This window comes from Pyxicephalus adspersus, unplaced genomic scaffold, assembly GCF_032062135.1.
Source record: "Pyxicephalus adspersus unplaced genomic scaffold, UCB_Pads_2.0 Sca94, whole genome shotgun sequence".
NCBI lineage: Eukaryota > Metazoa > Chordata > Amphibia > Anura > Pyxicephalidae > Pyxicephalus > Pyxicephalus adspersus.
Window position 1 is genome coordinate 1,990 of NW_027317101.1, and position 24,550 is coordinate 26,539.

At 36.9% G+C, this 24,550-nt stretch overlaps 1 protein-coding gene and 1 long non-coding RNA gene across 2 annotated transcripts; both read left to right on the top strand.

Moving 5' to 3' along the window:
• Positions 1-6,743: 6,743 nt before the first annotated feature.
• Positions 6,744-10,236, top strand: LOC140344854 (ankyrin repeat and SOCS box protein 3-like; the record flags this gene model as incomplete). The annotated part of the gene is given in 2 exon segments (XM_072432055.1): positions 6,744-6,877; positions 9,835-10,236. Coding segments are annotated over 2 exon segments (352 nt in total), but the record flags the coding sequence as incomplete, so codon positions are not given.
• Positions 10,237-16,486: 6,250 nt separating this feature from the next.
• Positions 16,487-24,085, top strand: LOC140344855 (uncharacterized). Its single transcript, XR_011923685.1, has 2 exons — positions 16,487-20,726; positions 23,684-24,085. It is a non-coding gene; the product is annotated as an uncharacterized lncRNA (long non-coding RNA).
• The last annotated feature ends 465 nt before the right edge of the window (positions 24,086-24,550 follow it).

Consider the following 24,550-nt stretch of genomic DNA (forward strand, 5'->3'; position numbering starts at 1 on the left):
AAAGATGCCGCAGTCCAATGTGAGAACATCTGTTTTCCTAGATTCTTGATGGGAGGAGTGTTGTACCAAGTGGAATGATGGAAGATAGGGAAACATTTTTCAGTAATTTCGCTGGTTACCATGATGCACCTTTCGGCCTTTTTTACGTGATCATTGCCGCTCACCTGCTCTGACCACCAATAGCAGAGAGAGCTCCTCCTGCTGAATCACATTATTGGGAGTCAGAGCTGGTTAACTCAAGTACTGCAAGGTTCTTAAGTCCTAAGGCTGCAAAACAAGTCCAACTCATCTGCACTCTACCACAATGCTCAACAGCTGGTAAATGTATTTGGCTTTCCCTAAATGTAGCACTCTTCATTATAGCCAATCGTTTCCACTTTGGTCTCATCTGTTCAAAAGACCTTGTTCCAGAAGTCTTGTAGTCTGTTAAGATGCAACTTTTCAAACCTAAGCCATGCTGCAATGTTCTTTTAAGAGAGAAGAGGCTTTATACTAGCAACGGTTCCAAACAAAGCCATTCTTGTTCAGTCTTTTTCTAATTGTATTACCATGAACTTGAACTTTTAACATGCTGTCTTGAATGTTTTCCATTTGTGAATTTTCTTCCTCTTTGTAGAACAATCTGGAATGTACTTGTTTGAATTACACCCACCCAGATTGATGAGCAGCAACAATTACTTTGCTGATGTCATTCCTCCTTAGCATTTTGTTAACACAAACCTGAATGCTCCAGACCAACCAATGTCTGCTTTTATAGAGGTAGTCACACTTGCTAAAGATCAATTAACCCCTTGAGTTGATGCTAAAAGCGGTAACCCAGAGTCACACTCGGGGTAGGTAAACCTATGGGAAGTAATAGTAAATAGGTCTTCTTTCTTCCTCCGGCCAGCTTCCTCTGCACTCGATAAGTCACCGGGCACTTCCATTTGTATTGCATTCAATACAAAATAACTATTGAATGCAATACAGTGGATTTATATGTGTAAAAGCAGTACATTGGCTTTCATTAACATTTATTTTTCAGTATAATATAATAGTATGAGTATAATATTTATTTATTTATTTTTTTTCATTTTAAACTCATTCAATTTATTATTTTGACATGATTTTTTGTCGCTTTTAGACATATAAATCCAGACAGAAATTAACTGTCCAGGAGATTAATCAAGTGTAGTGAATCAGCAGCACCAGGCTGCTACTTACTGTTTAAATTCCAATGAAAATGTTAAGGGTGTACTCAGTTTTCGCTCAATAATTCTGTATTTTGACATAGTCTTTGTTAAAAAAGTAGTGACAGGGTGTAATATGCTATGTGGTTTTTGCTTTAATTTATCTTATATAAGGACCTGCTAATTTTTCACTATGTCTTGAAGTGCAAAAGCGTGGAATTAAAAATAAGGTATACTTTCTTTTTTTCATATGACTACATAAAGGTAGACTTCAAGCACTAAAAGGTATAATGGGTGGAACGTAGACATCACCAAAATAAAAAAAAAAAACCTTTGGGGCTCGGGGAGAATTGGGAAAAAAAAGACCCAGGGACTTCAGAGGTTAATACCACCTACCCTGAATGTCTATATCATTTGAGTGCTCTGGGTAAACATGAAAGTCAAGAGGCGTACATGAACAACACACAAAGTATGTGGAATAATGGATGCCTACTAACTTTTACATAATGACAGGGAGCCAGTACAAAAAGAGCTGCAAGAACACTTTAAATTCTCAGGATTATATGAATCATGCACTTCAGAAATACATATTGCACTCTGCGACTCTTTGAAATGAACTGTTGACTGATCAAAATAAAGGATTAAGTTCCGTATTGCCTGATGGTTTAGCTGCCCTTGAGATTTCAATTCAGTTTTATGTTAATCTATCTTTTCTCTGTTGTAAGAGCAGCTGCTGATTTTGTAATTATTTCCTTAAAGTGACAATGTCACTATGGCCTCAAAGCAAAACTAAAGACAGCTTGTAATTGTAGATGCTTTATACATACTTACCTGTTTAATAGCCAGTGTGCTAAAACTCTGCTGCCCTACTGACCTGCTGCAACAGATATCTGACACTTCTAAGTGTGGCAAATACCTGTTTCCCTCACCAACTCACTGACTTTTATGTTGGAAAATTACATTTTCCATTTTCAAACCACATTAAAAACAATGTATTTATTAATTTTATTAACTAATAAAACAAATAAAAAATATTCAAATATTCATGATAGGTCTCATAAAGTAGTGGACGCCAGCCTTTTCGGACCCACAGAATACTAGTTACCGGCTCTGGACCACACATGCGCAGGGAGCCAGGTGTCACTCAAAGGGGAAGAAACTTCCCCCATGGCCAGAACCCGCCCACTCCTTCTTCTGACCCTGCTTCGGGGCGCACCCGCCAAAGCCGTGGACCACCAAAATTTCCTAAAGGAATAATCAAGTATTTCTACATGTTTCACGGAACCCAGTCCGCTTCTTCAGGAATTAGGAGACCTAAAACAACTAGGAGTAAGATTGTTTCTAGCGACAATCCTCATGCTCATTGGATGTCTATATGAATCCTCAGTGTTTGCATAGATTAGAGGATATGGTTCTAGTATTATGAATGACTTTGTATGTGAGGGATGAGATCATTGATCATTGAGGCATGAGATCTTTGTTTGATTGCCAAAGAACAAAGAAAAAATTTAGCTTCTTAGAATGGACTAAAGAGGAGCTAAATAATGTTTGGAAGACCAGTTATCAGCCTTATTGATAGTAACTGTAAAGTTCTATATTTATGAAGCTCCCACCAACTGTGTCTTCAAAACACTGTGCAGATCTGAGTCATGAAAAAACAGAGGAAACCTGACATCCCTTTGCTACCTGCCAAAAAGTCTTCAAGCTTCTAGCTAACTAGCTACTGTAAAGCTAAGTAATGATCAAAATCACCACACTGATCCTGAGAAAATGAAATTCACAAAGTTGTCTATGTTGTTTTCTACTGAATGAATCATAACTTTAAATGACAGCAAGCTTGAATTTTGCTTGTTAGTTCGGCTGACAATATATTTTGTATATTTTGAGAAAACGTTTACTACAATATGTTCATTCATAGTGTGGGTATGCAAGGCTTAATTTTCTGTGTTCCTTTATTTTGCAATGCTTTGTTTTTTTAACGTTGACATGTACTCTAAGATCCAGGTGACTGCTTATATTAACATTTTAAGGGGTATCCTTACAAAATAAATCTAGATGGGTACACTACTACATTTTAGGCAAACCTGTGTTGCTTACAAAAATCTAATTTACTGAATATTTTTGCAGCAGGTGTGGTGAATGGTCCCCGTTAAAGCTTGCAAATACATCCAAATAGTTGCTGTTTTAACACTTGGAGCTTGGACTCTTCCTCACTTTGCTGAACCTTCCGTGCTACCCTATTCACCTTCCTATTGACCATTGAAACAGCCGATTATGGTGATATGCCTATATAAATTTATTGAGGTGGGACTTAGAAGCAAAATCCAAAATTACCCCTTGAGAATAGCTTAGCATCTGCAGGTATTAGGAAGTTCATGCAGGTTTGTGCTTCTGTTGCCTGCACTTTATACCCACAGCAACCTTTTTGGAATGTGTTCTAGATCCATAATTTTTTCAAACCCCAACTACACCCAACACTAAACAATACAAATTCTAATAGTAATTTGGTTGATAACTAAGTACTAACAGTGCACTGGGGTGGACAGAATACCAACTCTATGGGCCAAATGTGTTTATACACGTCACTACATTTCATTGCCTCATTTCTGAATTCACTAAGTAGGAGGACCAATCATTTATAAATATGTGATACCAAATATCGGAGGAATAGTAGATACCAGACTACACTTTCCAGAATTCCTGCATTACAGTGCAAACCAAATGAGGAGGTGGGACTTGTAGTCACATATAGTGGAAAGTGAGCGCTTGTTAGACCTCTGTTACCTGGAAGCAAAAAGACGTAAAATGTCATATGACTGTACATAATAGGTTTTTAAATTTGAAAGGTTAAGTTACAAAAGAAAATATTTACAAATTTCTCTAATCAACATTATTATTATTATTATAATAAACAGGATTTATATAGCACCAATATATTACTTAGAGCTGTACATTTATTAGCGTTGCAAATGACAGATGAATACAGACAGTGACACAGGAGGAGAGGACCCCGCCCCGAAGAGCTTACAATCAAGTAGACATGATTGCTTTCAAAATTTTTCTTGTTCAATTTTGTCTTTAGCTGGGCTTTAATAGCAGATTTTGTATGATCAGTATTTCTTGTCTGGCATACCTGGATTGTCTTTAGCTGAACAGGCTTCAGAAAGCATAAAGAATGAGCAGGTCAGGCGTCATATGGAGCACAATTTCCCCAGAGTGCATGATATCACTTTCTAGTTCATAGAAAAAACTTCTTCTCCCTGCTGAATCAAGGTGCATATCACAGTCTCCTCCTCGCTGAACCCTCAGGAGGCATTGAAGAAAAGACTGCTCAGTTGTGAAAAGCATGACATTTTATGTGATTGCAATTTTACACTTTATTTAGACTTTTGCTTTCCTAAAATATCCCCTCAAAGCCCTGCTTATCTTTTATTTTTCAAATAATCATATAATGTACATCAGATGCAGTATTAAAAAAGTTGATTGGCCAAATGACTTTTACAAGCACTAGTATGGACATTTTTTAACTAATACTAAACTCTCACCAAGGAATTCTTAGAGGGCACATTTTGGCTTTTGTGGTACAGTGCACTATTGTTTTATGTGTTACGGTAAGGCAACTAATTACTTTTGAATGGACTGCCAGCCCACTACAATGCACAATTTAAATGACTTTTAACATTTGAGTTAACTGGAGCTCAGCGCAAGGCACAGAAGGTTTACATCTGTATGGTGTGGTGGGTTTAATCGCAAATGGGTTGTGCACAGCTAGATTCATTATTTTTTATCAGGATTATACATACATAGATATGTACATAGAATAAATGCAAGATTTATATAATCTAATTAAAGCATTGGTGCAAAACACATAGATGTGTTGACAGTTGCTACTATATTGTGGGCATCAGGCTTTCTCTATTTAGGTTTACCTCTCTCTGTGCTGCTCATCCTGTGGATTTTGTTTGAAATTTTTGTGGATATTTGTTAAAACCACAATCAGCTTTTTACTTATTGTACAGGAAGTAAGGGTGGTGTCTATCTGGTCACAAATGGTGCTACAAACAGCAAAGAACACCAGGAACAAATTCTAACCCTTCCATTCCTCACATAAAAAAATTATGACTGGAGAAACATCCTACATTTAGTATGGTAATACTATCATATTCTGATACAGTTGTGTTCCCTGTTTGCTCAGTGTACAATGATAGAACATGTTCACATTGCTCCCTTTGCTCTCCTTTTTACTTCTGGCTCCATAAACTTGTTAGATCAGCTCAGGGGAGTTTGGTCTGCAGTAGATTGCTAAAAGGTCATGTCGATTTCATTTATAGTAGCTTTTTTGTTTTTTTATAGTTTTTTATTTTTTAAAGTTTTCCACAACAAAAGTTTGTTTTTTTATCCAGTCTTGTGATGCAGAAAGCACAAACAGGTCCTTGACTTGCCCTGCAGTAGGGGCTCAATTTATTAAAATCCTACTGACTGGAGTGTAAGAAAGGGGAATAGAATAGAATGATATAAAGACAGATTAATATACCGATACCAGTTGTATTTATTATTTAACTCCAGGCAAACAGCTAAACATACTAATAAAATACTTACTCAGCAAGACCTTATTTTTCCTGCTGTAGTTAATTAACACATACAGATCTCTTCCCTCAGCAAGCTTCTGATTGAAAAGTGTAGGAGATGCAGCAGTCTGATGAGTTGTCATCTTATTCTGCTTTTCTGTATTTTTATTGTTAGCATATGAGCACTGTAGCACAATATTTGGCTTTTTGTACTGCTTCTGCCTCCCCCACTTTAAGCTCTGGTGTACTGAGACCATATTTAGGTACTTCTTCTAGGTAGGTACTTCTTTTAGGTAAACTTGTTGTATTTACCAAAGTGCAATTATTGCTGTATTTTTAATGAATACCCTGGTATATTAATGTGTGTTCGTTACATCTGCCTAGAGTTGATTTTTAAAAAATGTATTCAATTTTGATTATGTGTTTTTAAATGTATAACTGCACATAGTTTGGCTTTAAAACTGAACATTAGTCAGGTATAAAATGCACAGATCGAGGAAACGCAATCACCACATTTTTAACAATAAAAAAAGAGTGACTATCCCTTTTATACAATGAAAAAATGTATTTTTTAACATTTTTTTGAGGAAGTCCCCTTCCCCTTGGTCTTTACCTTTGGGGCAGTAAAGACTGAATAGGAAAACCTTAACCTCCTGGTATACATGCATCACCACGTAAGATATACTATTTCACCAAGTAAGAAAGTGTTTCATGAGATATGAGTGTTATTTATAATCCAAATTAATTAAAAAAATTGGAAGGGTTTGTATATAGGTCTATCCAAAAGGATAAATAAAACACAATTCTATGTATAAAGGGCAGAATATACACAAGTAACATTGTGTGTCCATATGCATTGCCTGCTATTGCAGATTACCTGTGCCCTACTTCTAAGCAGACACAGGCCATATTTTCCCTTCTAGCAGTGGAGGAAACAGGAGCTGTGCAAGCTTGTGTTCACCTTGTATTTTATTGGAGCTTGTTATAATTTTTTGTTGTTGTGCAGGATCCGATCTGTAAATGATGACATTCTTAATTTTACTCTGGAGTTCACTAATTGGAAGAGGCTTTCTGCAGATGTGGAGCTGCTCCTGTCCACCCACGCAGAATATTTCACCTGGATTCCACAGAAGCATTTCGGTAAGTAAACAACTGTCAAATGAATTCTCTATGCCTCCGTTTACTATGATTAGAGGGGAAACAGCTCTTCAGGGCATTTGCGAAGGGTTGCGGCAGCACAGGACGAAATAAGATGTGCGAAGGCTGTCTGTACATTTCTAATGTGCGTCTGCAATATGAGGAACCAAAAATAAAACTGTTATTTCACTCCATAGGTTGCTGGAAAGGTTCAGGAGTGCACTGGTAAATTAAATTGTACTGTATGTGCAATTGTGATTAAAAGGAAGCAAGGCTGCCACATGTTCTGGATTTTTTTGTGGTTCAGAGCTAAATGGATAAATATAAATCCTTCTAAGCTTAGTCATCTATCTATATATATCTCATTGTTGGTACTCACATTGTTTAGTGAAGGACCTCATGTAGAGGCAACCTGTAAGCGGTGAGCATATGTAGTGTAGATTACTTTCTATTATGATTTTAGAAAGAAATTTTAAAGCTATCATGTTACTAACATTTAAATGCAAAATACATGACTCCCTGCAAGGAATAAAAGCAATACTCATCTCTCTTCTGCCTGCACCACTGGTCAATGGAAGGCTGAAGAGAAACCCTCAGCTAAAAATCCTGCAGACACCTCTGGGAGCCTTGGTTTTGTTTTATCAGTACTATTTACAATATTATTAAGTATTTAATATAGTTATATAGCACCAACATAATGTGTAGTGTTTTACATGACATTATGACAATTTCCTGCACACTGTGTTTCCTTCAACTACTCCTACCATACCACAGAATACATTAGTGATCTATAAACAGCATGTTTGTTTCAAACTTTACATGAGAAGACAGCACCATCTTCTGGTGTGACCCTAGATCAACCAAAATTCTTTTCTAATGGCATTTGTGGGAAAAAAAACTTGGGTTTATAATTGAGTATAAATGTTGTTATCTTTTATGTTTTAATGTCAGTATGGAGCTTGTGTGTTCGATACATAACTGACATAAAACAGGTTAAACAATATTAGACACCATTCAACCTGGAAGATGACCAGCCTGGACCAGGAAATCTGCAGGAGACAGTGAATGACTGTTTTACACAGTTGATTGTGTTTTCCTCTAAATGATGACATACAGTGACTGAAGTCAATAGTCTGATGTATAATCGTTTAAAAACTAATTTTAGAGTAATGAGAGATATTGTGCATCCAGTGGATATATCAGACACAGACAAACTACAAGACATTGCTTACAATAATGGCAACACCAAAAGCAAAGTCGACTTAAGGCACTAGGTAAAAAATCTGGTGGCACATGCCCTGGTGCCAGGGTCTAACACTGCCCTTCATGTGGCGTAGGCCAAACTCACAGGAGGCAGCATTTTATGTCTAAGCCTGTAACCACAACAGCTCTGCAATGTTTCTGAGGCCACTGGTGTCTCTAAAACGCTACAGGCAGTAGACACATAATAAAATAGAAACTTCCTTTTTGAAAATGTACAAGTTTTAAAACTGCTCAAGTTATAAATACGATGGGCAGATTTTTTTTTTTTACAGTCCAGTGCTGACAGACTTTATGAACGATGATTTCCAATGTTTCCTGTCAGTACATAAAGTTAGAGAGGAGCTTTGGCTTGTTTAACAAGCTTGACAATCATAAACCTCCTGGCTGCCATCTCAACATGCTGTAACTGAATTTAAGACTCTCAAACACTAGGAAAAGTGAAAATTCAACTCTAGCAGTGTACCCAGACTGTAATCCTGGAAATATGAGGACTGCAGAAAAAAAACCTAATCCTTATGGAATTATCTATGCAGGAGATGATGGTTACAGGAAAATGCTTTGAAGTGCAGCCAGGGGACGTGTCACACAAGGATAAAGGTGACTTGGGAGAGTGACATAGTGCTGCGTAGTCAACCACAAGCAGTGAAGATAATTGAAAGAAGTATGAAAAGGGGCTCAGAGTCTAAGGTCTTGACATGAAAATGTTATGAGCATTTAAAGGGGACCGTGCAGAAAATAAGGAACTTGTATTTAGTAGATTCCCACTCCCTGGTAAAATTGCTAGGTAATACACATCACATTTAAAAATTCACTCTTTTCTGCACCTGCGACTGGCTATGCTCCTAGCGTCTCTGGTTATTGGTAATAATATAACCTTAATAACAAGCTATTTTGCAGGCAACTTTGCAAGATATAAAACAGTGGCTGCAAATGTTTATAATAAAATTGTCATTAGGATTAGTGATTCAGGGCCATTTAAGAACCACAGCGCTTTTCCTTAGGCCCAACCATGGCCCCAACCTTCCAATTGGTAACCATGTTTTTTGTATGGGGCTGTGGCTGTTTTCCCTTTTGTAATCCAGCTGTGTGCAAATCTGGTTACCTGTTGTGGGGTTTGCTGTGTGCTCAGGAGCTAACAACTGCGCAGTTGCACACCTGATGTGAATGAACCCTCGAGCGAACTCCAAGCAATTAGTGTCTAGGTAGGTACATATGAATATGAACATTCCTAATACCTGTTTTTACCCATGATTGACTCAACTTTTAGCTGATACATTTTCTAATTGAATCTAATATTAGCTAAAAGTATTATCTATAATCTTGGCAGCCTTTGTAATTTATTTCAAATCTGACCAATAATCTAGCAACTCCTGCATTTAACATCAGTTTCTGAATTATGCATCAGGTGCTGCAGCTCTCTATCCTTCTTTGATTAATGTCCACTCTCCTTCCTCCTTGTAGTATAGTATTGTGGGCAGCCTGTAGTAGTAGGATCTGTGGTCCCTCCCATAGCTCTGCTCCCTACACAAGCGTTTTGCAGCACAGTGAAAAAGTCACTGATACTAGGTTTTCAAAAGCATTTTGAACTCACAAAGTCGATTTATATAATTTGTGGTATTGAAAAATATACATATTTGAAAGTTTGTGTTTTTGTCCAGAGTTCAGCTTTAATACTTTTATTGGTTTTGTCTGCACAGAATCTTTCCCACCCTTGCAACATCTTTGCCGGCTTCAGATCCGCTCCATTCTCACAACAGAACGCTTACGGTCGAAGGACTACATATGCCAGCTGCCAATTCCTTCCTGTCTACAAAAATATCTTCTGTATGCCAATGTGCTAAGTCTCTATGGCATTTCCAGGGAAGACAGTTTTCAGGAGAATAAACTGGAAAATATCACCCAAGGAAGTGATTGATTGAAATCTGCCTATCACTGGCACTGGACTCCTGGCTGGATATCCGTGTTGTACACTTTCACTGTATATATTAACACTGTATATATTTAATTTTTATCAAGAAACCTGGAGCTGTACAAAGCTAACTGATGTGGAAAGTCATGCTTTGGAAAAGTCAACTTAAATAAAATGAACCAAAAATTGCTGCATATTGCATAATTTATTCTGTCTACATACATATCTACATTGGAATCATTTTGTAATATATTTCGTTTATTTTACACTTGAATGTTCAGCATACAGCTGATGGATAAAGCTGATCTACAGGCAAGTAGTGAAACAGAATTGAAAATACATAAATCTGAGCTCTCTTACCTGCTGATAAATTTAAAGCATAATAGGCTAGACCAGTGTTTCTGAACCAGGGTTGCTCCAGAGTTTGCTAGGGGGTCCTCGAGCAATGAGCAACTTGTGCCTCTTAGGTCAGGTACCACTATCACCAATGATCTATTCTGGTATCTGTAGGGGTTGCATTCTTCCCACAAGGTAAAATGCTTTAATCCTATTGACTATCAGGCTAAATTATCTTGAATTGAACATATAAATATTAGGCAGGGGTTCCATGAGACCTTAAAGTTATTTCAAGGGTTCCACCATGTTAAAAAGTTTGAGAAAGGCTAGGTTAGACTGACAAGACTGTATCCTGCAACAGTACCTGAATGTGATGACATAAAGACTAATTTAGATATGCCTGTTACATAAAAAATACAATAAATACGTTCTTATAACTATTTAATGAATGCTATGCATATCTGTTATCTAGATTTAAAAAGACTAGATAGTGGTTAGATAGTCTGAATCCCCTGTTCCACTTGCTTAATGCAATCTTGTAGTTCCTGTCTGCCCACTTTATAGTCAAGAAAAATGATAAAGGCTCAGGTAATGTTAGGGATCTTGGGATGGTGCAAAATTATTTAAATGATGATTAAATATTTGGGCACTTTGTGACATCCACAGACAGTCATTAGGGGGACCAACTTATCAGCCATATTCATTTTTTTCATGAGTGAAAATATTTTCTATAAGTATTATTCCCATTAGGCTCATGTCCATAAACATGAACACAGTATTTTAGGGCATATCTAATAGTAGTTAGCCAATTTTACCTAGACTTGTTTTTGTTTCCTATCCAAATTGCTTCTTCAGTTCTACCAGTGTTGGAAATACCCCAACATTTATACCTACACAATTTAAACACCTTAATTCATTTATCATGGAATTTGATACTGCAGATGTTGATTGTCCAACTTTGGTGTCAGGAAATTTGCATAGATGTTAAAACTTTGAAATACATGGCTCAAAGTAATCGAGATTACTTTGGTTGAACTTAATAAATAGCTTGCATATTGTTTTCAACATTACAAAAAACAAATCCAGTTGAATGTGCTCAGCTACTACTAGATACACATTGGTTCTGATTTATTAAAGCTCTCCAAGACTGGAGAAGATACAGTTTAATCAGTAAACCTGGATGATCCAGCACTTCTGGAATGGTTTACCTTTTTAGTCTGGTAATCATAAATATATCAATACAGTATATGCAAGGAAAACCTAAGTGTTGTTATCAGCTCTGCCTGGTTTACTCCTGTTGATATCAAAACACCTTACCTTGTGTTATGGTGGTAAGGAAAGATGAAGTTTTGCATTCCTAACACACTATGATTAAATATTAAATATTTTTTTATGATTAAATATTTTTTTTCCCCTATAAATATAGTACAGTAAGTGGTGATCACCCTGGGACTGAAAGCATGTTACTAGCAGGATCACCATGTAAAAATAAGGGGAAAAAGTTCTGAAAAATCATAATTAATCTGCTTTTGTTTATTTAAGGGGTAAGCATTTGCCCCTATTGCAAGCAAGGAGTGATTAGGCATATGCCTGAAGGGATAGCTATCGTTAAATAGATGGAGATAACACCCGCTTTTCTGAATAAAGGGCTTTTAGCGCTGTATTTTAGCTGTTTTTTTAAATGCCTTAACATATATGTATGTTGGTCAAGTTGTTTTTCCTGCATGTTTTACATGTTTTGTCTTTTATATCAGTTTTATGCTGTTTAAAAATATTTTTTAGAATACCCTTTATTTAAAAGTGCATTTATGACACTTGATATAAGGTAGGCAGTAAGAGTGGTGGTGGGGGGGTGGTTGTCACTGCTTTGATTCATTGAGTTGTGTAAGGGAATTTCAGCTTTACTGAGCTCATAAAAGAGTCTTGGGGTTTTACAGAGCAGCTAGGAATAAACAGGTAAACATACACATATACAATATTTTATATTTTCAAGAATAATAAAAAAGTTGTTTTAGTTCTGAATATCAGAAAAAAAATATAAACAACATTTTTGTTTGTGGTTGTATTTATAGATTATTTGCCAGTCATTTTGACCTAGATTTGTTTATTCCTTTAGAGTATGTACTATTGTGACTGCTGTGCTCATTTGAATATTGACCACTAGGTGGCAGAATGAGTCTTAGTTGAAACAAGCAATGCATAGAGATTGGAACGGCTGTGAGCAAAAATTCAGCAGAATTGATGGATGAAAAAATGTATAAATACAGCCCTTCCCCTAAGCAGTAATTCTCTGGCATGAAAAAGTGGTAAACACACTGCGACCTTGCCGCCTGTGTGAACATAGCCTAAGAAGTATGTAAGGGTTTTCACCTAAGGACAGGAAGTGTGTTATATTGGCACACTGTTACTGGGTAAAAAGACTGAAGAAAAACAATGCTTCCACCATATCTAAGGACTGGCAAGCTGCTATACATTACATTTTAGTTTTTGAATTTGGACATTCTTTAAGATGTCTTCAGCGATAAGGTTCATGACCAACTGGTATATTGTAAAGCATATAGCACCTTCCAATTTTACAAGCAACCTCAAAGACTTGCTAACTAAAGACAAAACAATTCTATCCAAATGTCTCAAAGTTTTACCTTTGAGAAAGAAAAAATATTCTGTGTTTTAACTTTATCCTTTTTCTTTTTCACTAACCTACAGTTCAGCACCTCGTAGCAAGCAACCGTAACAGGTGTTAATTGCAGTCGGGAATATGCGACACAGGAACAGCATCTGTTTATGCCCCTCTGACTGGTTAATAATTATCATAACATTTATTTCACTGGTTTAGTATGTAGATGACAAAGTCTATTATGAGTCATTAGAAGGAGTTTATAACCATGGCACTTGCGAGAAGATGGTGTTGGTAGAAAGACAGTCCATCTGGTAACCAGAGATAACACAAGGTAGTAAAATATAATGGCCAAGGTTAATATGCAAGAGTTTGAAATAACTTTAACTCTCAGAATTGCAAAAACTCACAAGAACGTCTGCTTCTCTGGGAATCACTCTCGGTAAAGATTGAAATGGTTTTCTTTTGTTCCTCTTAAGCACAATTCTTTACTTTTTAACGATTAGCTCAAAGTAATACACTCTTATTAGAGATTAAAGAGTGACTTCAGGCAACAAGTAAAATAATTTCATGAACGGTTGCTGCTAGCCACAAACACTGCAACTCTGCCAAGTGTAGGAAGTGCACTTGGTTTATCTTAATTAGACTTTTGAAAAATTCTCCGATGGCAAGTTGCAGGCAGATTGTTAGGGCAGGTTTGCACTCTCTTTATAATTTGCACTCCCTGTGCACAGATCTGCAGAAGTAAAAACTTGTTTCAGAATGATTAGTAGGCATGTTGGATGAATAAATAATAAGAGAATGATTGCCCAGTCTAGCTATTTATATTTGGACCAGCAAGCATTTGCATATTTGTAGGCTCATACGTGAAGGCCAAGCTTTGTTGTAAGTAAGTTGATTGGCTGGGATAGATTTTCCTGGTTGATCACTAATGTTACTCTTGAGGGCCACCTATACAGGCAGTACTTTGCAATGCTTATTCCATAGGCACAAGCACCAATTTGTTTGCTTTTAGGATTATAAAGCATTTGAAATATTGCTTGCCAAATAACCTATTGGTTGTTGAAGAGTTATAATAGAGCAAGATTCTTCATAGGAAAAATTGTTCCGTAAATTGCTTACTTACAGTTTTTGAGTGGACATGTAAATGTTATAAGTTTGTTGAAAGTTCTATAGTTATAAGTTCTAGCCAATCAGATTACTGAATCAGAAGTTTTGGTCTAACCCACAATAAAGATTACATAGGGGTTTATTTCTCATTTTAGTATAGTCGATAGAGGTATTCAAATCCTTCCTTTATGGGCAAGTTTGCATTCATAACCACTGGTTTATTGTAGAGATACAGCTTAATATAGAGCCATTGGGTCTGATTTATTAAAGCTCTCCAAGACTAGAGAAGATAGATCTTCGTGGATGAACCAGCAAACCTGGAATAGATTTCTTAAAAATCATTTGCTATTAGTTAGCAAATGTTTTCAATCCTGGATCAAATTCATTCCAAGTTTGCTGGATTTCTCAGGTTCTCCAGTCTTGGCGAACTTTATTAAAGCAGACCCACTGATTGTAAACTGCATACAACTGTTTTCAGAAAGGTTTAAATCATTGTGCCAAACTCCCGTTACAAGCAACAGCAGACTATAAGTAGAGAAGAAATAAGATCGGAAGATTGAAATGCTGAAGAATTCTCACTTCAGTATTCTGTTACCAGCCTTATATATTGAAGAGTCAGTCAGCTGAATCACCCCCATAAAGTTCTAGGCAACACTGGCATCAAAATATGAGCATCTGACTTTGCAAGTTTGTCAAGTTTTATCTATCCCTCCATTTCACTGCACCTTACTTACCTTTAAAAACTATTTTAATTTACATTTACCTCCTTTGCACCTCATGGATGGAAAGGGGGTTTTAAAGAAGCATTGATAGACTTTCAGGCCCTGATTTATGAAAGCTCTCCAAAGCTGGAGAGAATACACTTTCAGAAGTGAACTGGGTGATCCAGAAAACACGGAATGGATTTTTTAAATCATTTGCAATTTGCTAGTAAATGTTTTGAATCCTGGACCAGATCTATTCCAGGTTTGCTGGATCACCCAGATTCACTGATGAAAGTGTATTCTATCCAGCCTTGGAGAGCTTTCATAAATCAGGGTCTCAGAGTTAGCTTCATTCATATTCAATCATTTTCTCAATGTTCTGCACACACAGAAGGATATACTTCACCTACAATGACAACATATGTCTTTAAAGCCCCACTAAAATGGATACAAATGCAACGCCCAAAAAAAGATTAAAAGCCAAATCAGACTGTTAGGAGATGCTTATTTGGTTGTCGATCCTGTGTTTTGTGCCATCAAGAACAAAGAAATAGCAGCATCCCCCGCTTCCCTTAAGCCCAGAAGCCTGAGATGTATTTTATCGGCATCCCCAGCACATAATCTGAGGCTGTGCACAGCTGAAAGGGATTTTAGGGGCAGATTAGGTAATAGATTAGGTATAATAGCAGACTCAACATAAAAACATAGTGCTAATAGTGCTAGTGAAACCTAAGTAGGTATAGTTGTTTTAAATACTGTGACAATCCTGACAATCCAATGCTTTTCACAGATTTAATCTGCTTCCTCAGGGATTTAAATCAAATATAAAAAAAAAAAACATGAAAACACACCAAGTATTACCAAATAGGTGAACGTTGACCTGGAGTAAGGCACAGCACAAGCGGTGGAGAAAAAAATTGCGGCACAGAGGGGGCTCAGTCCAAAAGGAACAGCCAAGTGACAATGTCACTATGGCCTCAAAGCAAAACTAAAGACAGCTTGTAATTGTAGATGCTTTATACATACTTACCTGTTTAATAGCCAGTGTGCTAAAACTCTGCTGCCCTACTGACCTGCTGCAACAGATATCTGACACTTCTAAGTGTGGCATATACCTGTTTCCCTCACCAACTCACTGACTTTTATGTTGGAAAATTACATTTTCCATTTTCAAACCACATTAAAAACAATGTATTTATTAATTTTATTAACTAATAAAACAAATAAAAAATATTCAAATATTCATGATAGGTCTCATAAAGTAGTGGACGCCAGCCTTTTCGGACCCACAGAATACTAGTTACCGGCTCTGGACCACACATGCGCAGGGAGCCAGGTGTCACTCAAAGGGGAAGAAACTTCCCCCATGGCCAGAACCCGCCCACTCCTTCTTCTGACCCTGCTTCGGGGCGCACCCGCCAAAGCCGTGGACCACCAAAATTTCCTAAATGAATAATCAAGTATTTCTACATGTTTCACGGAACCCAGTCCGCTTCTTCAGGAATTAGGAGACCTAAAACAACTAGGAGTAAGATTGTTTCTAGCGACAATCCTCATGCTCATTGGATGTCTATATGAATCCTCAGTGTTTGCATAGATTAGAGGATATGGTTCTAGTATTATGAATGACTTTGTATGTGAGGGATGAGATCATTGATCATTGAGGCATGAGATCTTTGTTTGATTGCCAAAGAACAAAGAAAAAATTTAGCTTCTTAGAATGGACTAAAGAGGAGCTAAATAATGTTTGGAAGACCAGTTATCAGCCTTATTGATAGTAACTGTAAAGTTCTATATTTATGAAGCTCCCACCAACTGTGTCTTCAAAACACTGTGCAGATCTGAGTCATGAAAAAACAGAGGAAACCTGACATCCCTTTGCTACCTGCCAAAAAGTCTTCAAGCTTCTAGCTAACTAGCTACTGTAAAGCTAAGTAATGATCAAAATCACCACACTGATCCTGAGAAAATGAAATTCACAAAGTTGTCTATGTTGTTTTCTACTGAATGAATCATAACTTTAAATGACAGCAAGCTTGAATTTTGCTTGTTAGTTCGGCTGACAATATATTTTGTATATTTTGAGAAAACGTTTACTACAATATGTTCATTCATAGTGTGGGTATGCAAGGCTTAATTTTCTGTGTTCCTTTATTTTGCAATGCTTTGTTTTTTTAACGTTGACATGTACTCTAAGATCCAGGTGACTGCTTATATTAACATTTTAAGGGGTATCCTTACAAAATAAATCTAGATGGGTACACTACTACATTTTAGGCAAACCTGTGTTGCTTACAAAAATCTAATTTACTGAATATTTTTGCAGCAGGTGTGGTGAATGGTCCCCGTTAAAGCTTGCAAATACATCCAAATAGTTGCTGTTTTAACACTTGGAGCTTGGACTCTTCCTCACTTTGCTGAACCTTCCGTGCTACCCTATTCACCTTCCTATTGACCATTGAAACAGCCGATTATGGTGATATGCCTATATAAATTTATTGAGGTGGGACTTAGAAGCAAAATCCAAAATTACCCCTTGAGAATAGCTTAGCATCTGCAGGTATTAGGAAGTTCATGCAGGTTTGTGCTTCTGTTGCCTGCACTTTATACCCACAGCAACCTTTTTGGAATGTGTTCTAGATCCATAATTTTTTCAAACCCCAACTACACCCAACACTAAACAATACAAATTCTAATAGTAATTTGGTTGATAACTAAGTACTAACAGTGCACTGGGGTGGACAGAATACCAACTCTATGGGCCAAATGTGTTTATACACGTCACTACATTTCATTGCCTCATTTCTGAATTCACTAAGTAGGAGGACCAATCATTTATAACTATGTGATACCAAATATCGGAGGAATAGTAGATACCAGACTACACTTTCCAGAATTCCTGCATTACAGTGCAAACCAAATGAGGAGGTGGGACTTGTAGTCACATATAGTGGAAAGTGAGCGCTTGTTAGACCTCTGTTACCTGGAAGCAAAAAGTCGTAAAATGTCATATGACTGTACATAATAGGTTTTTAAATTTGAAAGGTTAAGTTACAAAAGAAAATATTTACAAATTTCTCTAATCAACATTATTATTATTATTATTATTATAATAAACAGGATTTATATAGCACCAATATATTACTTAGAGCTGTACATTTATTAGCGTTGCAAATGACAGATGAATACAGACAGTGACACAGGAGGAGAGGACCCCGCCCCGAAGAGCTTACAATCAAGTAGACATGATTGCTTTCAAAATTTTTCTTGTTCAATTTTGTCTTTAGCTGGGCTTTAATAGCAGATTTTGTATGATCAGTATTTCTTGTCTGGCATACCTGGATTGTCTTTAGCTGAACAGGCTTCAGAAAGCATAAAGAATGAGCAGGTCAGGCGTCATATGGAGCACAATTTCCCCAGAGTGCATGATATCACTTTCTAGTTCATAGAAAAAACTTCTTCTCCCTGCTGAATCAAGGTGCATATCACAGTCTCCTCCTCGCTGAACCCTCAGGAGGCATTGAAGAAAAGACTGCTCAGTTGTGAAAAGCATGACATTTTATGTGATTGCAATTTTACACTTTATTTAGACTTTTGCTTTCCTAAAATATCCCCTCAAAGCCCTGCTTATCTTTTATTTTTCAAATAATCATATAATGTACATCAGATGCAGTATTAAAAAAGTTGATTGGCCAAATGACTTTTACAAGCACTAGTATGGACATTTTTTAACTAATACTAAACTCTCACCAAGGAATTCTTAGAGGGCACATTTTGGCTTTTGTGGTACAGTGCACTATTGTTTTATGTGTTACGGTAAGGCAACTAATTACTTTTGAATGGACTGCCAGCCCACTACAGTGCACAATTTAAATGACTTTTAACATTTGAGTTAACTGGAGCTCAGCGCAAGGCACAGAAGGTTTACATCTGTATGGTGTGGTGGGTTTAATCGCAAATGGGTTGTGCACAGCTAGATTCATTATTTTTTATCAGGATTATACATACATAGATATGTACATAGAATAAATGCAAGATTTATATAATCTAATTAAAGCATTGGTGCAAAACACATAGATGTGTTGACAGTTGCTACTATATTGTGGGCATCAGGCTTTCTCTATTTAGGTTTACCTCTCTCTGTGCTGCTCATCCTGTGGATTTTGTTTGAAATTTTTGTGGATATTTGTTAAAACCACAATCAGCTTTTTACTTATTGTACAGGAAGTAAGGGTGGTGTCTATCTGGTCACAAATGGTGCTACAAACAGCAAAGAACACCAGGAACAAATTCTAACCCTTCCATTCCTCACATAAAAAAATTATGACTGGAGAAACATCCTACATTTAGTATGGTAATACTATCATATTCTGATACAGTTGTGTTCCCTGTTTGCTCAGTGTACAATGATAGAACATGTTCACATTGCTCCCTTTGCTCTCCTTTTTACTTCTGGCTCCATAAACTTGTTAGATCAGCTCAGGGGAGTTTGGTCTGCAGTAGATTGCTAAAAGGTCATGTCGATTTCATTTATAGTAGCTTTTTTGTTTTTTTATAGTTTTTTATTTTTTAAAGTTTTCCACAACAAAAGTTTGTTTTTTTATCCAGTCTTGTGATGCAGAAAGCACAAACAGGTCCTTGACTTGCCCTGCAGTAGGGGCTCAATTTATTAAAATCCTACTGACTGGAGTGTAAGAAAGGGGAATAGAATAGAATGATATAAAGACAGATTAATATACCGATACCAGTTGTATTTATTATTTAACTCCAGGCAAACAGCTAAACATACTAATAAAATACTTACTCAGCAAGACCTTATTTTTCCTGCTGTAGTTAATTAACACATACAGATCTCTTCCCTCAGCAAGCTTCTGATTGAAAAGTGTAGGAGATGCAGCAGTCTGATGAGTTGTCATCTTATTCTGCTTTTCTGTATTTTTATTGTTAGCATATGAGCACTGTAGCACAATATTTGGCTTTTTGTACTGCTTCTGCCTCCCCCACTTTAAGCTCTGGTGTACTGAGACCATATTTAGGTACTTCTTCTAGGTAGGTACTTCTTTTAGGTAAACTTGTTGTATTTACCAAAGTGCAATTATTGCTGTATTTTTAATGAATACCCTGGTATATTAATGTGTGTTCGTTACATCTGCCTAGAGTTGATTTTTAAAAAATGTATTCAATTTTGATTATGTGTTTTTAAATGTATAACTGCACATAGTTTGGCTTTAAAACTGAACATTAGTCAGGTATAAAATGCACAGATCGAGGAAACGCAATCACCACATTTTTAACAATAAAAAAAGAGTGACTATCCCTTTTATACAATGAAAAAATGTATTTTTTAACATTTTTTTGAGGAAGTCCCCTTCCCCTTGGTCTTTACCTTTGGGGCAGTAAAGACTGAATAGGAAAACCTTAACCTCCTGGTATACATGCATCACCACGTAAGATATACTATTTCACCAAGTAAGAAAGTGTTTCATGAGATATGAGTGTTATTTATAATCCAAATTAATTAAAAAAATTGGAAGGGTTTGTATATAGGTCTATCCAAAAGGATAAATAAAACACAATTCTATGTATAAAGGGCAGAATATACACAAGTAACATTGTGTGTCCATATGCATTGCCTGCTATTGCAGATTACCTGTGCCCTACTTCTAAGCAGACACAGGCCATATTTTCCCTTCTAGCAGTGGAGGAAACAGGAGCTGTGCAAGCTTGTGTTCACCTTGTATTTTATTGGAGCTTGTTATAATTTTTTGTTGTTGTGCAGGATCCGATCTGTAAATGATGACATTCTTAATTTTACTCTGGAGTTCACTAATTGGAAGAGGCTTTCTGCAGATGTGGAGCTGCTCCTGTCCACCCACGCAGAATATTTCACCTGGATTCCACAGAAGCATTTCGGTAAGTAAACAACTGTCAAATGAATTCTCTATGCCTCCGTTTACTATGATTAGAGGGGAAACAGCTCTTCAGGGCATTTGCGAAGGGTTGCGGCAGCACAGGACGAAATAAGATGTGCGAAGGCTGTCTGTACATTTCTAATGTGCGTCTGCAATATGAGGAACCAAAAATAAAACTGTTATTTCACTCCATAGGTTGCTGGAAAGGTTCAGGAGTGCACTGGTAAATTAAATTGTACTGTATGTGCAATTGTGATTAAAAGGAAGCAAGGCTGCCACATGTTCTGGATTTTTTTGTGGTTCAGAGCTAAATGGATAAATATAAATCCTTCTAAGCTTAGTCATCTATCTATATATATCTCATTGTTGGTACTCACATTGTTTAGTGAAGGACCTCATGTAGAGGCAACCTGTAAGCGGTGAGCATATGTAGTGTAGATTACTTTCTATTATGATTTTAGAAAGAAATTTTAAAGCTATCATGTTACTAACATTTAAATGCAAAATACATGACTCCCTGCAAGGAATAAAAGCAATACTCATCTCTCTTCTGCCTGCACCACTGGTCAATGGAAGGCTGAAGAGAAACCCTCAGCTAAAAATCCTGCAGACACCTCTGGGAGCCTTGGTTTTGTTTTATCAGTACTATTTACAATATTATTAAGTATTTAATGTAGTTATATAGCACCAACATAATGTGTAGTGTTTTACATGACATTATGACAATTTCCTGCACACTGTGTTTCCTTCAACTACTCCTACCATACCACAGAATACATTAGTGATCTATAAACAGCATGTTTGTTTCAAACTTTACATGAGAAGACAGCACCATCTTCTGGTGTGACCCTAGATCAACCAAAATTCTTTTCTAATGGCATTTGTGGGAAAAAAAACTTGGGTTTATAATTGAGTATAAATGTTGTTATCTTTTATGTTTTAATGTCAGTATGGAGCTTGTGTGTTCGATACATAACTGACATAAAACAGGTTAAACAATATTAGACACCATTCAACCTGGAAGATGACCAGCCTGGACCAGGAAATCTGCAGGAGACAGTGAATGACTGTTTTACACAGTTGATTGTGTTTTCCTCTAAATGATGACATACAGTGACTGAAGTCAATAGTCTGATGTATAATCGTTTAAAAACTAATTTTAGAGTAATGAGAGATATTGTGCATCCAGTGGATATATCAGACACAGACAAACTACAAGACATTGCTTACAATAATGGCAACACCAAAAGCAAAGTCGACTTAAGGCACTAGGTAAAAAATCTGGTGGCACATGCCCTGGTGCCAGGGTCTAACACTGCCCTTCATGTGGCGTAGGCCAAACTCACAGGAGGCAGCATTTTATGTCTAAGCCTGTAACCACAACAGCTCTGCAATGTTTCTGAGGCCACTGGTGTCTCTAAAACGCTACAGGCAGTAGACACATAATAAAATAGAAACTTCCTTTTTGAAAATGTACAAGTTTTAAAACTGCTCAAGTTATAAATACGATGGGCAGATTTTTTTTTTTTACAGTCCCGTGCTGACAGACTTTATGAACGATGATTTCCAATGTTTCCTGTCAGTACATAAAGTTAGAGAGGAGCTTTGGCTTGTTTAACAAGCTTGACAATCATAAACCTCCTGGCTGCCATCTCAACATGCTGTAACTGAATTTAAGACTCTCAAACACTAGGAAAAGTGAAAATTCAACTCTAGCAGTGTACCCAGACTGTAATCCTGGAAATATGAGGACTGCAGAAAAAAAACCTAATCCTTATGGAATTATCTATGCAGGAGATGATGGTTACAGGAAAATGCTTTGAAGTGCAGCCAGGGGACGTGTCACACAAGGATAAAGGTGACTTGGGAGAGTGACATAGTGCTGCGTAGTCAACCACAAGCAGTGAAGATAATTGAAAGAAGTATGAAAAGGGGCTCAGAGTCTAAGGTCTTGACATGAAAATGTTATGAGCATTTAAAGGGGACCGTGCAGAAAATAAGGAACTTGTATTTAGTAGATTCCCACTCCCTGGTAAAATTGCTAGGTAATACACATCACATTTAAAAATTCACTCTTTTCTGCACCTGCGACTGGCTATGCTCCTAGCGTCTCTGGTTATTGGTAATAATATAACCTTAATAACAAGCTATTTTGCAGGCAACTTTGCAAGATATAAAACAGTGGCTGCAAATGTTTATAATAAAATTGTCATTAGGATTAGTGATTCAGGGCCATTTAAGAACCACAGCGCTTTTCCTTAGGCCCAACCATGGCCCCAACCTTCCAATTGGTAACCATGTTTTTTGTATGGGGCTGTGGCTGTTTTCCCTTTTGTAATCCAGCTGTGTGCAAATCTGGTTACCTGTTGTGGGGTTTGCTGTGTGCTCAGGAGCTAACAACTGCGCAGTTGCACACCTGATGTGAATGAACCCTCGAGCGAACTCCAAGCAATTAGTGTCTAGGTAGGTACATATGAGTATGAACATTCCTAATACCTGTTTTTACCCATGATTGACTCAACTTTTAGCTGATACATTTTCTAATTGAATCTAATATTAGCTAAAAGTATTATCTATAATCTTGGCAGCCTTTGTAATTTATTTCAAATCTGACCAATAATCTAGCAACTCCTGCATTTAACATCAGTTTCTGAATTATGCATCAGGTGCTGCAGCTCTCTATCCTTCTTTGATTAATGTCCACTCTCCTTCCTCCTTGTAGTATAGTATTGTGGGCAGCCTGTAGTAGTAGGATCTGTGGTCCCTCCCATAGCTCTGCTCCCTACACAAGCGTTTTGCAGCACAGTGAAAAAGTCACTGATACTAGGTTTTCAAAAGCATTTTGAACTCACAAAGTCGATTTATATAATTTGTGGTATTGAAAAATATACATATTTGAAAGTTTGTGTTTTTGTCCAGAGTTCAGCTTTAATACTTTTATTGGTTTTGTCTGCACAGAATCTTTCCCACCCTTGCAACATCTTTGCCGGCTTCAGATCCGCTCCATTCTCACAACAGAACGCTTACGGTCGAAGGACTACATATGCCAGCTGCCAATTCCTTCCTGTCTACAAAAATATCTTCTGTATGCCAATGTGCTAAGTCTCTATGGCATTTCCAGGGAAGACAGTTTTCAGGAGAATAAACTGGAAAATATCACCCAAGGAAGTGATTGATTGAAATCTGCCTATCACTGGCACTGGACTCCTGGCTGGATATCCGTGTTGTACACTTTCACTGTATATATTAACACTGTATATATTTAATTTTTATCAAGAAACCTGGAGCTGTACAAAGCTAACTGATGTGGAAAGTCATGCTTTGGAAAAGTCAACTTAAATAAAATGAACCAAAAATTGCTGCATATTGCATAATTTATTCTGTCTACATACATATCTACATTGGAATCATTTTGTAATATATTTCGTTTATTTTACACTTGAATGTTCAGCATACAGCTGATGGATAAAGCTGATCTACAGGCAAGTAGTGAAACAGAATTGAAAATACATAAATCTGAGCTCTCTTACCTGCTGATAAATTTAAAGCATAATAGGCTAGACCAGTGTTTCTGAACCAGGGTTGCTCCAGAGTTTGCTAGGGGGTCCTCGAGCAATGAGCAACTTGTGCCTCTTAGGTCAGGTACCACTATCACCAATGATCTATTCTGGTATCTGTAGGGGTTGCATTCTTCCCACAAGGTAAAATGCTTTAATCCTATTGACTATCAGGCTAAATTATCTTGAATTGAACATATAAATATTAGGCAGGGGTTCCATGAGACCTTAAAGTTATTTCAAGGGTTCCACCATGTTAAAAAGTTTG